This window comes from Stegodyphus dumicola, chromosome 4 (genome assembly GCF_044657685.1).
Source record: "Stegodyphus dumicola isolate Sdum_Otavi_A_Nest chromosome 4, ASM4465768v1".
Taxonomy (NCBI): domain Eukaryota; kingdom Metazoa; phylum Arthropoda; class Arachnida; order Araneae; family Eresidae; genus Stegodyphus; species Stegodyphus dumicola.
The window spans coordinates 212,281,544-212,299,686 of record NC_140771.1 but is presented as its reverse complement, the minus strand read 5'-3'; the positions used below and the strand labels follow the sequence as shown (position 1 = coordinate 212,299,686).

The following is an 18,143-nucleotide window of genomic DNA, read 5'->3' as shown; positions in this document are numbered from 1 at the left end:
TGATATTTATATCTCTCTTCCTACAAGTATGTATCTTCGTACGTATAAAGTATCAAAAATAATAAAAGTAATTAATAAATTTTCTCTAGTTGCCCTGAAAACTACATCTGAATATAAAGATAAGAAAGACATCAGTAAATTGCTGTTGTTATTTGCTGATCATAATGGTAATCAACCGAACATGATCACATATACCGTCTTCAAAACTTTGATTTTTATCAAGCTTCATATAAATACTAGGTTTTTGTTAGTCACGTAATTTGACATCCTAAATTTAAGATGACAGATGAAATAATGACTAGTTCTGAATTAGCTCACTCAGGAAGTAAAATTTTCTCCTTCCCGTCAATATAGCATATTTATAGCTCCCAATGATGGCGATCACTAACTAAATATGTTATGGATTAGAACCCTATTGCACTCCATAAGTTTTTCTTTATTCGCTTTATGTGCATGCATGCATGCTTGGTTGTGGAAGAAATTAAAAAGCCCCCCCCTTTTTTTTTTTTTTACTTAGGTTATTCGAATGTATACGCCAGACATTTATTTGTTGAACTGTAGTTATAATTTGGAACGTGGTGCTAGAGCCGTTGGAGCCGAACCGAACGTCAGTTTGTTTAGAATTATAGAGTTTGATTACGCCAAAGCAGGTGAATTTGGAAAACACCAAAATCGGTCATGCATCCAACTCGTTATCGAGGCTTGAACTCCGGATGAACTACCAGTGTTCGGCGGCTCGCTTGCTAGAACTGCGTTAGGCTCTTTGAATGTAGCAAAGCCACGAGGGTTACCTTCTTAAGATGGCAGGCCTTCGTGGAGTCATTTTCTGAAGGCTTAGATTAGGTTATTATGGCAAAGCACAGTAGGATGCCTTCATGTTGAACTTTCTTAGAGAAATTGACAACCCATACACGTTACACATACAGAAAATTATGAAAACGTCCATGCAGCCGGCCCGTTAGCCTTTATTCGAATCCAGGTCGAAACTACCAGTGTTCAGCGATTTAATTCCTCTACCGCGGGAGGGCCTAATTGCTGAAGGGAACTGGCTTGTATTCATGTTACACACGGTGAAAACAAACAATGCAACCAGCTGATTCGTCTGGCATCGAACCCAAACCAGTTCGAACTTCCAGTATTCAGTAGTTTTAACCACTCGGCCACTGGTGGCGTGTAGTAGGAGCCACAGATAATGTACTGAGTAGCAAAAATCCCTAATAGTGGCCCTGGTTACTAGTAGGATTGTAAGTATATTGGTAATCATCCAATCTACAGCAAGGAAATTTCGGAGCTTAATTGTAAAGTCAAATGCGACACTCCGATAAACGTGGTATATGTAGAGATGGAAAAATTTATTATTTAAAATACTTGTATTTATTAGTAAACATTTTATAAAATTTATTCTTAATTTAGCGTTTAAGAATTCTAAGAGAGTTATCTGAGTATTTTTTCCTCCTTTGGTAATCCAATAAAATTGAGTAAATTTATGTTCTGTAATATCTTTGCGTGTTATATACATAGTTTTTTTTTTCTTCTTTCAAAGTTAGACAAGTTTACACAAACAATATAGGTCGAAAAGGGAGCTGGTCTGCGCCCGGTGAGCCTGTCGGCAGCGTCGCAAAGCGTAATTTGACTAACGAAAAGATCATGCTTTGGATCTGGTGATCTGGATAGTCACTTGTGTTGAAAAATAAATTTATTTCAACAACATAGGCCAAAAATTTAGTTGATCTGCGCCCGTGAGTCCGTCGGCAGCATCGTAAAGCGTAATTTGACTAACAAAAAGATCATTCTTTTGTATTTGGTGGGATTGCCGTGGTATTAATCACAAATAGTATATGGAAAAAGGTAAAACCCTTGACAGTAAAGGATACAACGAGATGCTAGTGCATGTTGACGCTGCTATCAAGGAAAAGAGTCGAATTGAGTTCCGGCGCAGAAAGGTAACGTTCCATCAAGATAATACCATACGTGTCTGCATTCACCGGCTAGCCTCTGTACGGACTCGAAAGGGATCTTTCACCACATCCACCATATAACCCCGACATCGCACGTTCGGACTTTCAGCTACATCTTGCTGGTCCTATCTTCACTTCTGCACAAGACGTCCGAAATGAGGTTGACCTGTGTTTGGACTCGGGCCACCAAGTTTCCGAGCCGAAGGTTTTGAAAAACTACCAAAAAATTGGCAGAAAAGCATAGATTTTTGGTAGTGATTACTATCCGCACTAAAGGTACTGACTGCTTTTTTTTCATAACTTTATGAAGAACGTTCGTGCTTAAAATTTTCGTTACAACCATTAAATTCTGTAATTTATGAATTCCTTCCCACTTCTCATGTATTTATCAACTGTTCTTTATGAACCTGATATTCCTACAATTATCAGCTGTACTTTATAAATCTGATATGTAGAAACGCAATTTGATTTTATGCATTTCAGTATCAAGTGAAATCTTTAAACTAATCGTTCATTATAACACTTTATGTTGTTTTCATTCAAAGCTGAACTCAGATAATGTGCCGAGGTTGAACTACCAGTAATAGGCGACTTTAGCGCTCGCCCGCTAGAATTTAGAGAGGAACTGAGTGCTAGAATTGGGTTAGGCTCTTTGAATATAGCAAAGCCACGAGGTGGCAGATACCAGATGCTTTCGTGGAGGAAGTTTCTGAAGGCTTAGTTTAGTTTATAGCAAAGCTCCCCATACACGTTACACACGGGGAAGATTATGAAAACGCCCATGTAGCCAGCCCGTTCGCCTTGATTCGAACCCAGGTCGGAACTACCAGTGTTCAGCGATTTAACCGCTCGGCCGCGGGTGAGCCTAATTGCTGAAGGAAACTGGGTCGTATTCATGTTGCACAACAGGAAAACAAACCATGCAGCCAGCTGGTTCGCCTGGGATCGAACCGAAACCAGGTCGAACTTCCAGTAATCAATATTCTTAACCACTCAGCCACTGGCGGCGCGTGGCAGAAGTAAGAGCCACAGATATTGTAGTGAGCAGCAAAAACCTCTAATACTGGCTCTGGTTACTAGTAGAATTATATATTGGTAATAATCCAATCTACAGCAATGAAATTTCGGAGCATAATTGTGAAGTTAAATACGACACTCCGATAAACGTGATAAAGATGAAAAATTTTTTAAAAAAGCAAACTTACTATGCAAATACATGTATTCATTAGTAAACATTTTATAAAATTTATTCTTAATTTAGCGTTTATGAATTCTCAGAGAATTATCTCATCGAATTATTTTTTTCTCCTCTGGTAATCCAATATAATTGATTAAATTTATGTGCTGTTAATATCTTTGCCTGTTATGTACATAGTTTTTTTTTTTTTTTTTTTTTTTTCCCGTTCAAAGTTAGATAAAACTGAACGTACGTTACACTGAAATTACTTTGTCTAGAAAGTAAGCGCTTGAGTAGAAACAGATGTTGGGTTTTATTTTTAGAAGACATGAGATCGCTTTCTGTAAAGTAATGTTATAAAATTTTGAATTTGAAATAATCGTACTTCGTTTTTAGTAGCGCAGAATGATAAAGATTTAATGAGAATATAGCAAAGCATCTTTTTAGAGACGCTGTTATAATTTTGCTATTTTATTTTTTTATGGTAGGTCAAGGAAAAAGGCAGGCTGCTAAATACGGTAACAGCACATTACTCTGTTTCATATATAGCGAATCCGCTCTGAAATGAGGCACGAAGCGGTAAAGTAGCTGAACACCAGTATTTCGGTCCGAGTTTCGAATCCCGCGAAGGGACTGGTTGCGCTTTCGTGGTTTTACCCTGTGTAACGTGTCTAGGAGCCAATTTCCCTTAGAAAGTCTTCCACGAAGGCATCCTTTCCCTTAGGCAGATAGATCGTACCGGTGTTTATTTTATCAACAGTACTGGTTATTTTTAAAAATGATCATCCTAGAAAGGTGATTGCCAAAAAGTATTCACTTCGCATATTTATACGTTATGCATGAATATACTCTTTTTAGTCAATCTAATATATATAAATTACTAATGCTTTAAAAAAATTCAATTTTCAATATTCTGTTTCCTATTTGTTCCTGTTCAATGAAACAGATTCATACACAGCAAATCCAAATGCATCGCTACAGGAAGATGATAAACCAGCACAGTACGTAATTACAGTTACATCCGGAAAAGAGTAGATATACATATAAATACATAATATATATATACGGTATACAACGATATACAATATATATATATATATTATCGTTTTTTAGGATGTATCTATAATATGTATCATTTTACTTTATTAAAATATAATATTCAATTTTGTAATTTAGGAATTTCTTCTCCCTTATCATGTATTATCAGCTTGTACTTTATAAACCTGATACCCCTTCAATTATCAGCTGTATTTTATAAACCTGAAACATAGAAACGCAATTTGATTTTATGCATTTCAGTATCAAGTGAAATATTAAAACTGATTGTTCATTATAACACTTTATGTATTCATTCAAAGCGGATCTCAGATAATGTGCCACAAATTATTTCCACACTAAGTTTTTTGTGCAAATAATACGTCCTGCTAGTGTTTTTGTAATAAAATGCATGTTATTAATTGATTTCGAATTTTCGTTGCATCTTGATATTGCTGCCAAAAGATATTCAATCAACAATAGTATCTTTTACTACGTTTATGTGTGTGGATACATAGACCATTTCTCCGTGTACTAGAAAAATTTGATAATGATTTATCCACTTTTGAAGTAAAAAAATAATAGTTAGGAGTGTTATACGATTTTATAATACAAGTAAAAAATATATATAAAGCTCTGGAAAGTGCTAACACATATTTATGAAATATTATGGATGGATGAGTAAATGGAATATTATGTGCGTGCTATATATGTATACACATATCATCAAGTATAAAATCATTTATATATAATTTTTATGTCGCGATGAAATTTGTTTTCTTCCGCAAAATAACGGCAAATTATGAAACATTACGCAACATTGAAAAGCGTGATGAACAAATTTTGCGAAAAGAAATAGCGACTGCTGCACGTATCTCACAGATATCTTTCATTCAACACAAAGGTGAAAAAGTTCTATTCCTGTTCAAAACATACCCTGCAGTCTGAGTCACAGACGGAAGAAATGACAGCAGGTCTTTTGTTCAACTGAGGGGATGTGTTTTATGGCTTACTCACTTTCCCGCCAAACAAGTACAGAGGAAGGAAGCGTCGTTGCCATAGTAACCAGGCTGTAGGTAGTCTTACAGATTTGAGTCTTTATCGCTCAACGTTCGTAGTGCCATCTGTTATTAAAAATCGACATGAGAAAGGGGTATTAAACGCTCTTAAGCAAATGTTGATTATAATATTTAGTATAAAGTTAAGGTTTGCAAAATATTATGATGTAAGGCATACGTAACTAAAAACTAGCATAAACAAGGAAGTAAATGTTAGTATTATTATTGAAATAAGTTTCTCATTAATTGTATTACTATAAAAATTACGAAAAGAAAAAAAAAAAAAACTTGCATACTTATATATAGCAGTAATTTGTTTCCTTTACTAAGGGTATTGCCCGAGACATATTACCCTACAAAAAAACAATCCATAATAGTATTTAAACTTTCTATCAAAGGATCTTGGCTGCTACATTTAACATCTTCAAAATGGTGACCTTTGAGTCTTTCTCTCTTGAACTTTGGGAACAGGGAAGTCTGCTCGAATCACATTGGGGCTGTAAGGTAGCTGTGGCAAGGTTACCACCCCTATCTGAGCAAGGTAGTTGGTCACAATTAAGGCTGTGTGAGCTGGAGCATTGTTGTGGTGGAACTTCCAGCAGTTGGAATCTCCAGTCATATTCGTTTGACAGCTTTGTGCAGGTGCACAAAAACTTCTTTGTAGAAAGCGGCACTGATGGTTTACCCTGGAGGTACAAATTCTTTATGAACCACTCCATGCTTGTCAAAAAAACAATGAACATTGTCTTTACTTTGGACTTTGACATTGTCACTTTCTTGGGATGTGGGAAGTTCGAATGTGCCACTCCAAACTTTGGTGCTTGGTTTCAGGGTCTTACTAGAAAACCCATGATTCATCACTTGTTATTATGTAGCCTAAAAAGTCAGATTCACTTTCTAACTGCTCTAACATCTCGCAGGAAATGTCATCTCATCATTGTTTTTGTTCACCATTCAATACTTTTGGCACAAATTTTGCACAAACCTTCTGCAAGTGCAGGTTTTGATAAATAATTTTTTGAACAATTGTTTTGCTCATGTTGAAGTCTTCATCAGTTAATCTTAACACTTAAAATGGTGTTCAAAGTTTAAGAGATTTTTTGCTTTGGCCACATTTTTATCCAAACCACTTACCTGAAGAGCATCCAGATTGTTCCATGTCTTCAATGGTGTCATGCTTGAACTCGCTGAACCACTGGAAACCCTGGGCCCTTGACAGGTGGTAAGAGAGTGTGGTCTGGACACCCGAGCAGCTTATAAGGACTATTTAGATATAGTCCAAGATCTGCTATTGTACAATAAAAGAACTATCTATCATCTCAAGAGTGCTTCGTCGGAGTTTAATGGGAACTTTTGATTCTACACAGCCGTCTCTTAGCGATTTTCTCTTATTCTTGTTCGGACTTCCACTGCCAAATGCATCGCTCATCAACTTGAAATTCTCTAGCCACAGCCTGATTTCCAATTTCTTTCAACTTTTTTCACTGCCAAAAACTTGAAACCAACTTTGTAACTTTTTGAATAGAAATCACAATCATAATAAGTTCAGCAACAACAGATAAAGTAAGCATTGCAACAAGTAAGCGGTAAGACATGTGTAAGAATGAGCACAGAATGTGACAAAATAAAAGTTCCTGTGGCCGTTCAAGATGGTCGTTGAAAAAGCGGATGGCACCACAGAGTTGAGCAGAAAGTGCATCCATTACAATGTCTTTACACGAAGCACACCCTATCGAAGTTTGCCGAGTTTCACACAAGTTCGAACTTGTTTTCATTAGTGCAACCTGAGTGCTTTTATTAGGCTAAAATGTTGAAGCGAATTCCACATTAATCATTTTGCTTCTGTGCAACCTATGATCTAAACTAGTAAAGTCTAAAGATACAGGAAAATAAAGTTCCTGCAGATAAGCCATCCTGACAAATATACCACACACCTAAATTTTCAACTTGTAAACACGTATAAGCTGCAGTTTATCTACCTGAAATTATGATATTTATCATTTGCATTGACAAGGCCAGATTCCAGCATTTTTCTACTTTAAGCAATCTGTAAGTTTGTTTTCCATAAGAATTAAAAGTATTAATAATTCAAAATAAAATATGCCTTTATTTATTGGGTTGGCAACTAAGTAATTGTGGATTTCACTCATAGATGGCTTCAGTTGAATTTTTAGGGTTGCAGACGTAGTACAAATGTAAAACACATTTTGTTATTTGATAGTTGGCAATTTAGCTGTCAATCAGTAAGAAAAGTTTTTTTTTGATCGGTTGCGTAGTTTTCGTTTGCCATTCGTTGAAAAATGGAAAATCAAAAGGAAAATTTTCGTCATATTTTGCTTTTTTATTTCCGCAAAGGGAAAAACGCATCGCAAGCTCATAAAAAGTTATGTGCTGTTTATGGTGACGAAGCCTTAAAAGAATGGCAGTGTCAAAATTTGTTTGCCAAATTTCGTTCTGGTGATTTTTCACTCAAAGATGAAAAATGCTCTGGTCGTCCAGTTGAAGTTGATGGTGCTCTAATCAAAGCAATGTCAATTGGGATCATCACAGTACAACACGTGAGATTGCAGAGAAGCTTCATGTATCACATACATGCATTGAAAATCACTTAAAACAACTTGTCTATGTTCAAAAACTCGATACATGGGTTCCTCACGAACTGAAAGAAACACATTTAACGCAACACATAAACAGCTGCGATTTGCTAAAGAAACGTAATGAAAATGATCCATTTTTAAAACGACTGTAACTGGTGATGAAAAATGGGTTGTTTACAACAATATCAAGCGGAAACGATCGTGGAGCAGGCCATGTGAACCAACTCAAACAACATCAAAAGCTGATACTCATCAAAAGAAGGTTTTGTTATCAGTTTGGTGGGATTACAACAGAATTGTGTACTTTGAACTCTTACCACCCAACCGAACGATCAATTCTGATGTCTACATTGAACAACTAACAAAATTAAACAATGCAGTTGAAGATACGTGGCCCAAATTGACAAATCGAAAAGGTGTATTCCATCATGACAATGCAAGGCCACACACATCTTTGGTCACTCGGCAAAAATTATTGGAGCTTGGTTGGGATGTTTTGCCACATCCACCATATAGTCCTGACTTTGCACCATCTGATTACTTTTTGTTTCGATCTTTACAAAACTCCTTGAATGGTAAAAATTTCAATAATGATGATGATGTCAAATCGTACCTGATTCAGTTTTTTTGCTAATAAAAACCAGAAGTTTGATGAACGTGGGATTATGATGCTGCCTGAAAGATGGCAAAAGGTCATTGATTAAAATGGGCAATACATTACAGAATAAAGTTATTTAGTTCCATGAAAAAATTGTCTTTGATTTTCTAAAAAAAATCCGCAATTACTTAGTTGCAACCCTATAGTTGTTTATTAGAACAACTTAGCTGATGCCATTCCAAAGTCAATGTCATAGTTAGCTGCCTATGTCACGTGCGACTGGAATTCTGCATATGTATGGAAGAATTTAATCATCAAAGAAGCAAGAGAGTTTAACTTTTAATTTTATATGTAAATAACAGTAAATTAATTGCTATTAATATTTTTAGTAAAGGGTTTTAATTATAAACTCGATGAGTTTTAAAGTGGTAAATTTATCTTTTGGTCTAGAACCACATAAATATCTCTGGATACAAATCAGTAAAACATGTTATGCCTTTGAAGTATCTTTCATCGTGCTTTAAACCAGTACTTGACTCAGTTATTAATTAATCCCTTTTTAAGAAAAGAAACTGTTTCATGATCATCAGTAAAATGTTTTATTTTGCTGATCTCCTATGCTGCATCAGAATAATATGGTGTAGATAAGCAGAAAAGGATAACAAGTATAAGCATATTTTATTGGGTGTCCGCCGATAACATCGCAGACGAAAACAATGCAAGGCGAAAACATCGTGCTACAAAACATCATGGAAGAAAACATCGTGGTACAAAACATCGTTGTCGAAAATAAAGCAGTTAAAAAACTTCACAGTTTAAAAATATCGTGGTAAAAAAATAAAGTATCTACAAATCATCGCATGACGATAACATCGTAGACATGCTTTTTCCATACATGCTTTAATAACTGTAAATGAATATTCCCATAAAGATTTGTGAGCGCAAAATGTAAAGAAGGATAATTTTTACTTTCACATTTTTTATTAACTAATAATTTTTTTCTGAAAAAGTAAGAAGGAAACTTAAGCATAGAAAATTAAATGCAACTTATAGATTATACTTTTCACGAAAAATTACCAGTAAAAACTTTATAAAAAATTATTTATTAATGGCCTTTGTTAGTTAACTATGTCGGTTTAAAATTCTATTAATTGCTATAAGTTGCATTAATTTGCTATGCTTAAGTTTCCTTCTTACTTTTTCAGGAAAAATTTATTAGTTAATAAAAAAATGTGAAAGTAAAAATTATCCTTTCTATTTTGTGCTCACAAATCATTATGGGTATATCCATTTGCAGTTATTAACGCATCTTTGCGAAAAGCTTGTATGAAAAAAGCATGTCTGCGATGTTATCATCAAGCGATGATTTGTAGATACTTTATTTTTTACCACGATATTTTCAACGACTATGTTTTTAAATTGCGAAGTTTTTGAACCACTTTATTTTCGACGACGATGTTTTGTACCACGATGTTTTAGAACTGTGATGTTTTCTCTTTGCGATGTTTTCTCCCACGATGTTTTGTAGCACGACGTTTTTGCCTTGCGTTGTTTTCTCCGCGACGTTATCGTCCGCGATGTTTTTGGCTGTAACCATTTTATTCATGCATGCAACCTCCTGATTAAATGCTATATGACTTGGTTACTATACAGCAGTGTAAAAGTGGACTCGCAGACCGATGCTTAATCCACTCTATTATAAAATCTTATGCAATGATATTTTCATCTCTTTCCTGCCTGATTTTGAGTGTAGCTACCAAAGTCGGATATATCTAGCCTGTTGTATTGCAACATATATGCACATGATTATTGATCAGCCTAAGCTAAAAACCTGGATAGACTAGAAGCATGTGTATCTGCCAAAGAACATGGTCCTATCATTTCTAGCAGTTTTAATTTAGAAATTGAACAATGAAACATGAATATTGGTGATATAAAAAGACTGATCAGAAAAGAGAATTTGGGGAAAGAAAATTTCATCCTCTAAATTTTTATTTTAAAATGAAACTGTGACTGATATGAACATATCCTTTTGTGGCATATTTGTAATTTATTTAACTGTATTTTTTTATTTTTTTAAATTTTTTATTGGGAAGGAGTATTCCCCTCCCAGTAGCATCCTGTTAAACAATAGGACTACCTCAAAAGATTGTCACACAAACACCATTGCACCTCATAATGACTTTACTCACATGATGCACTAAAAAGACCTTTTTGGCTGATGGTTAAAAATATTTGCCCTACCCTGTTATACAGCCATGTTGAACAATGTCACTGAATTAGTCCATGTTTGCCAAATGGTAGATGCAAATCATGGAGGAATAGGTAAAATCGAGGTTGCCAAGCAGCAGATGATACAATATGCACAAAAGTTGTATCATCTGCTGTTTGGTAGGCAGATGAATTTCATTTAACATAGTTTGATTTTTAGTATATGAATATTTATTGAAATTCATATTTTTTAAAAATTAAAGTATGAATTATTTAAAATTAAAGTATGAATTATTTAAAAATATATAATGATTCACATGAATGGTAAAATAGTTTTATCTTCCATTAGGAAAATGAAATAATTGTTTCTAACAACTTGGATGAAAGTAGTGAAAAGAAATGTGGTGATTGGACTGATTCTACAAATAATAACAACAATAGCCCCATATCTCAGGTTTCCGATTCAGAACTTTCAAATCATTCGGGTCTTCAAAAGAACAAAGAGCAGTCAAAGCATATTAATTCAGGTATCATTAAACCAGTTGTTCCTCCTAAACCAGCATTACCAGTAAAACCTATGTTATCTCAGCGTCAAACTCATAGTACTACCAAGGATAAAAATCTAGATGAAAGAGAATTAGTTAATGTGGCCTTATCTGTTCTTCAAAACAAATCATCTGATCAAGAAAAAAATGCATTTAGGTATGTGAGCTTGTTGATTTAAGTGTGTTTAAAATATTGAATCATTTTGTAAATGAAACTTTGAAATTACTGTAATGAAATGTGAAATTACTGTAATGAAATGATCTACTTAAATTTTGTAAAATTTTAGATTCTATGTCTTCCAGTATTTAAATATTATGTAAACTGATATCGGTAATATTTTAATTAGAAGTAAGTCAGCTTTGTAACAGTTACATCATTTCTAAATGATATTCAATTTTATAAGTATACATAAAAAATTCATTAATATATTGCTGCAAATTATTTAGTGTATCGCATACATGAAGTATTGAATCAGAATGATTTAAATAATAAATAAATTTGCTTCATCATAATTATGAGCTGAATTTTGTGCATTTAAGTAAATTTTGTTTGAACAAATTAATTTTTTGTTCTCAGCAACTACAGAGAAAGATTGCTGTATTACCAGTGTGTTCCTAGGTAAAAATTATTGCATATGCATCTGTTTTGCTGAGTGCTGACATGCATGAAAGTGTCATAGACTGCTTAGAGCTTATTGTACTTTGAACAATTTGAAGTTGCTTGCTGTGAAAAATATTTGATTATTATCCATTATGCAAATTACTTCAAATGAATTGTCATACTTAATATATGTAAAAATCATGTTTGTAGTTTTTACCATAACCTTTGATTTCATGAAAAGAATGATATACTACCTATTTGATGCTTTAGTGCGATTACAGATTGGAAAATAACAACTTTGCAGACTAATATAAGTGCATGCTGTCATTAATTTTTAAATTGTATATCTTGAGCTTTTATTTGTTCAATTTGCTACTAATTTGAATTTGAATTTTTCTAGTTCAAGTTCAGTTATGTTGATTGATTTATATATGCTTGTCTTATTTTAAGGTATAAGAAGTCATAAATTTGTTTTTCCTTATAGGTATTCTAAAGATGCTTGTCCAGATCAGTCTTCAGCAAAAAGCAAAATTGTTACATATTTTCCTAAGCCATCTGAACCAAGTTCTCAACAGGATACTAAATCTAATGAGAGTTTTGATCATAGTGAGAGTCCTAAACGTAAAGCTGCATTTGGCCAGCTTCCCATTAAGCCCAAACCTCTTACTATAAGAAAAACACCTGGTTTAGAACCTCCAAAGTTAAAAGTTCAACCAGTTGTAAATACAAACTTAAATCGTAAAATTAATGAATCTCATCTTTTGTCAGCTCATTTGAAAACATCGATAAGTCCGTCTTTTATTTCAAATTCTATTGAAGACAGCTTTGTAGAAGACAAATTAAAACCAGAGGATGTTAAAGATTTAGATGAGCCACCTACTTCTGTTGAAATACCACCTTTAAAAAGCTCTTCTGAGGATATTTCCCCTAAAACTGCTGAAAAAGAAGAGGTAATAGATATTTGGCAACCAATGCAGCCAGTCATAGAAAAAGAAATAAGTCCTGAAAAGTATGAGCTGGGAGAAATCTGTAAACTTGAATCTACTATAGGTTCTGAGAAACAAGGTAGGTGTATATCATATTCAGTGTTTTAAAGTACATTATTTATATTTTAAATAAACGCATTTTTGATGCATGAGCTTAATATTACTTTAAAGTTGAATCTATGTAAAATTTTCTAAAATAGGATGTCTTTTAATCCTCTGTACTGTCACTGCTTGTTAGCTAGCTCTGCATCAAGTCTGATTTACTCTCTTCCATCATGGCATTCTTTTATATAAATGTCAGATGTCCCAAACTCAAACTGATTAAAATTTGTCTTTTATTTTATGGATAACAAGAAAATTTCATTGTGTTTTTAAAAAATCTTTTTAGTTGTATGCAGTCACTTCAATCTTTTTAGTATTCTGCAGTCACTCCATACTTCATTAAATATTTAATTCACTACCCATCATTAATACTTTGCACTCTGCAGTCACTTCAACTGTGACTGCAGAGGGCAAAGTATTAATGATGATTAATATGATTAGCGTATGTAGAAATGCTTCCATGATTTATGCGTATCTGAAAATAAAACAAAGTTGTATATTTACCTTCATCCCCATTCACTTCAATGATTTACTTTCGCAAGGAAAACGTTTTCTCTCTCTCAAAACAAACTGTTTTCTGCCTCGTACAGAAATTAATATTTCTTTTTCTTTCTTTCTTTTTTTTTTCTTTTTTTTTTTTTAGCATGTTTCGCTTTTTAGTGATATTGGCAATTTTTTGTAATCTTATTTCTGAAATAATCAAAATTTCAATAACCGAATAAAGATTACTGAAATTATTTCATGTTCTTTCCTTTGTTGTTATTTTCTCATTATTTTATTCTCTGAAGATTCATAGTTTTATATTGGCATATTAGTGGTTAAAACATTAAGGTTACTGAACACTAATAGTTTGATCCAGTTTCAAATCTTGGTTACATAGACATTTTCATGGGCTTTCCTATATGCAACAAAGATAAACTTCCTTTTCTTACAAAGTTCTCCCCAAAAGCAACCATCTCCTGAAGCACATGGCCTTCATATTACTTTACTTGCCATAATCAATTAAATATAGTTTTACATTTAGTGAAAAGTTTAATGACCACTGCTGGAATGAATATCAGAACTGTTACACAAGTGTACGGGTTCATAATGGATTGAATGCTCACAGAACTGGTGATAGCTTAATAAAATTTATTTTCTCAAAAGAAACACTTTAAAGTTCTGGAACTTTCCACAAAAGTATCATGCATACAGGCTGTACACAGAAGATGTTTGGAATGCCCATGAAGAAAAACATCAGAGCTTTGATGTGCTGGATCAAATTTTCATTAGACTGATGAACGAGCGGACTTCGTATACAACTGCTCCAAAATATACTTTTGACTGCACAAAGGCTTTATACAGTCGTAGCAGTGAATACTAATCAGCTCCCCATGAGGTATTTGACAGATCTTTCAAGAGGTTTAAAGTCTTCAAACACTTCTTCCTCAAATGTAAAATATGTGTCAAAAAGTGAGTATACTGTTGAATATCAATCCCAAAAATTTAGCTTTGAATACCACAGGAATTAAAGAACTATCCAAATAGATTTTATATCAAGATGGAGGCCTTTTTTCCGACAGAAGTATAGACAAGTCATCTTTTTATTCAAAAAGTTCAATTTGTTTTCCTTAATTGACTTCACTAAGCAGTTCAAAGAAAGCTGAAATTGACTCTATATGGCACACATGCTTTGCTTTGGCAGCATATTTGTAGATTATCAACATGTAAAGAACATTCAACTGAAGGAGGAAGATTTTTGAAAATGGTGTTCATCTTCAGACTAAATAATGTTACACTTTGCACCCAACCTTGTGGCACACTGTATTCTTACCTTTTAAAAAGTTCTGTATGAAAGTAGGTAAATTTTCTCTCAAGTCACTGCTGTAGAGGTCACAAAGAATACCATAGCATCATGAATGATCATAAGGTTTTTTTCATGTCAAAGAAGATGGAAATCATGTGGTTCCTCTTAGAAAATGCATTTCATACTGTTTCCAAATGTAGAATATTAGTAGCCAGCCTTTTCTGAAACCACTCTGAAAGGGCGACAGATGGTCATTTTTCTCTGAATAATAACCTAAACAGGAATTCGCAGTTTTCGCAAAAGCAAATTGTAAGAGCAGTAGGTTGGTAATTTGATGGATCTTTAGGGTCTTTTCCTGGCTTAGCTATAGTGATAACAATGGCTTTCTGCCATGCTTCTACCAAATTCTGTTATACAGCAAAAGAAGTATATTCAGAGATTATTTTGGGAAATATTTCAACATTTCATTACTAATATCATCTGGCACTGGAGCAGTTGCTCCTGCTTTCTTCAGTGCTCTTTATAAGTCAACTAAGGTCGATATTAAATGATTCAGTAGTGTTGAGCGAATTAGATTTAACTGGAGCTTTTTCTGAAACTCGTTTATTAGAGACATTTGTGGTGGGGATAATTCCTGCTGCTAGGAACTGCGGCAAATAGCTTGCCAATCACATTTGTAATTTCTCCTTTGTCACTGCCGTTTGCACAATCTTTTTCTAATTCAGAGATGAAATGGTCAGAAAACAATCCTTGAGTCTGTTTGTTATCTACAGAATGCATTTTAAATGCAGAACTAGATGATTAATCGAAATATCGATTATTCCTTTAAAGAGATTTTAATACCTGAAATGCTTGACCCTTTCTCATATCAATTTTCAAGGTGAGAATATATTGTTGCTAAATGGAACAGTAATTTATTGCACATGAGTAAATATACTGCACTGTAATTTCAGGGATCAAATTGAACCTTTGTTTTCAAGCAGGAGTGAAAATGATGAAAAAATACATAAGAGTACAAAAAATTTTGAAAAGATTCTAACTGACTGAAGACAAAGCTGCTAACACCATCTATTAATAGCAAAGTGAATGAAAGCAAGCAAGTTCTTAAAAAGCTGATGATTAAGAGGCATCAGACTTTGTATCATTAAAGAGATCCAACAGATTTTTATGAATATAAAAGGGTTCCTGGTAACCTCCCATTAGCCAATGAAAGAGGTTTTTGAATAATATTAGCTACCTAAAACTGAAAAAATGTGATCTTTTGACCAGCAGTTATGTACAGTGGGAGATTTAAGAGTCCCCATCAAAACATAAGTGCGCTTTCTCATTCAAAATTTTAATACTGTAGTGTTAAAGCCATACCAACAGAATAATATAGATATTATTTGTTTATTTATATGGAAACCCAAGAATTAAAATATTATCTGGATCCATTTTGACAGTCAAATAAGTTATTGCATTGTCTTGAAGTATGAGTAAAATAATTTGAATTCAGAAAAAGGGTTAAAATAAACCTTTTTTGGGGGTTCTGACATATTAACACAACCACCTTGGTGCAGTATGCTATGGTGAAATTTTACAGATGAAGAGATAAGTTACGTACCAGGGCAAGGTTTGGCAAATTTTGCGACTGTCTTTAAGAAAATTGCTGAATTATCGATATTTATCATAAAACACACTTTGGCAATATAAAACACAGAATTTAATTATTAAATAAGTATTATGTGACGTATTATAAAATAAAACACAATTTTCACAGAAATCTTCTGTAATTTTTTTGCCCTTTTTTTCCCATATAAGCATCTTTTTTCATTCAAAAAAATAGAATTGCATAAGCCTGGCATTGCACACCAACTAGCTATCAAACGCTTCATCATTATTCCCTTTATTGATTTTGTAGCAAAATACTATATTCCTGCAGTTCTTTCATTACTGGCAAATTCCACAAGCATGTATTTTTAAAATAGAGTTTATAGCAAAAAATATCATGTTTTGTGCTTATAAAGCCTTTATAACCTGGAATAAAAAAAAAAAAAAAAGAACAAAAGAAAAAAAGAACACGTACAAAATTGAGGACATTGCTTGACTGAAGAAATATTATGAGCATGGCTAACAAAGCTTGGCTCATTCTGAAAACTTGGTCACTTCATGTGTCAACTTGGTCACCTTTTGTTGTAACTGCAACGTAATGATTATGCAGCTCGTGTATCACAAAATGAATCAGTGCTTTTACAGCATGTTGCAGAGCACAAATATCAGAGTAAACTTTAGTACCATATTTCTTTGCATATCCTCCCTTTCTTTTACTAATTTGATTGTTTGAAAATCTAGGAAGAAAGTTGTGCAAATAATTTTTAATTTCTGAAGAATGCAGTTACAGTAAGAACATAACACATGAAAAGAAGTCATGGTTTTATTACTGCATTGAAGAAACCTCTATTTCAGTAAGAGTTATATTAGCATTGTAATACCTAATAAGATATTTTCATTTCTACTTCCCTGTAACTTTAACCTAGTCCATTCTTATTGTTTTCTTTGCTACTCCGTAGACTTCAAATCATCCATAAAATTCAACATTCAGAGAAAAAAAGGTTCAGCATGACCTTTGCAAGTAGTTAACTCGAGTTTGTTAGTAAAAAGAAAACTACAAGAACAAATATATTTTGAACTCAGAGGACCTCATTCTGTGAATGCATTGATGAAGAATAAAACTGTGCAAACGTTCTTTCAGTTTTCATAATCTGGTACTAAAAAAATGCTGGGGGGAGTACATAATGAAGTGTAGTTTCAATTTATGGCCAAATCATACAATAAGCTTTGGCTCAGGCTGTTTCAAAATATTCTAAGATTGCTACAAATTGACATCAATCACTTTAAAAATGTAACTTTTAATACGTACACAATATTTACATAATATTAATTACAGCATTCGGTGGTTCAGTTATCAACAAATCTATATGCGATTGAAAATCAAAATCTTTTAAATAGGAACCAAAGTGTTCCTGAAGTGTGCGAAACATCTAAACATCCACGGTGGAGTGTCTCTGGAAATTCAGAAGGCATGTCGCATTTAACATGTGATGCTAGCGCCATCTATCAATTAATCAAAATTTCCACACAGGCTTTTAAGTATGTGAACAAACATGACTAGCAAAAGGATGAAGCCAATTTAAGTAATTCTGAAAGCAAGGCAAGAAATAGTACAAAGGTCAGTGCTTGTTGTTAGAAGCTCATTCCGTAACTTCAAGAACTTTGTTCTTATGTACACGTTAACTAATTCACATTCTGGTGGAAACTGATAAAAGTAGGGTGAAAGTACAGATAAAAAGGGTAAGAAAATGGGTTAATGAACATAAGCGTTACATATTTTTATTTTAGCAGTTGATTTTTTTTCTGTGCATTTTAATAAGTGCGTAATAAGTATAAATAAGTTATAAGGTATTTCTCCCACCTTCTTAGGCTGCTATAACACATCAGTTTGTTCCAGAA

General features: G+C 33.5%; 1 protein-coding gene across 3 annotated transcripts in view; it reads left to right on the top strand.

Moving 5' to 3' along the window:
- LOC118204121 (apoptosis-stimulating of p53 protein 2-like) overlaps positions 1-18,143 on the top strand; it is a 102,166-nt gene that overhangs the window by 63,807 nt on the left and 20,216 nt on the right. For 2 of the 3 annotated variants that reach the window (XM_085815951.1, XM_085815950.1), the window contains exons 5-7: positions 10,984-11,336; positions 11,757-11,798; positions 12,265-12,845. In XM_085815951.1, the coding sequence (XP_085672077.1) occupies positions 10,984-11,336; positions 11,757-11,798; positions 12,265-12,845 (976 nt within the window). The remainder of the gene's footprint in view (positions 1-10,983; positions 11,337-11,756; positions 11,799-12,264; positions 12,846-18,143) is intronic. The other variant, XM_085815952.1, reaches the window with a different exon arrangement.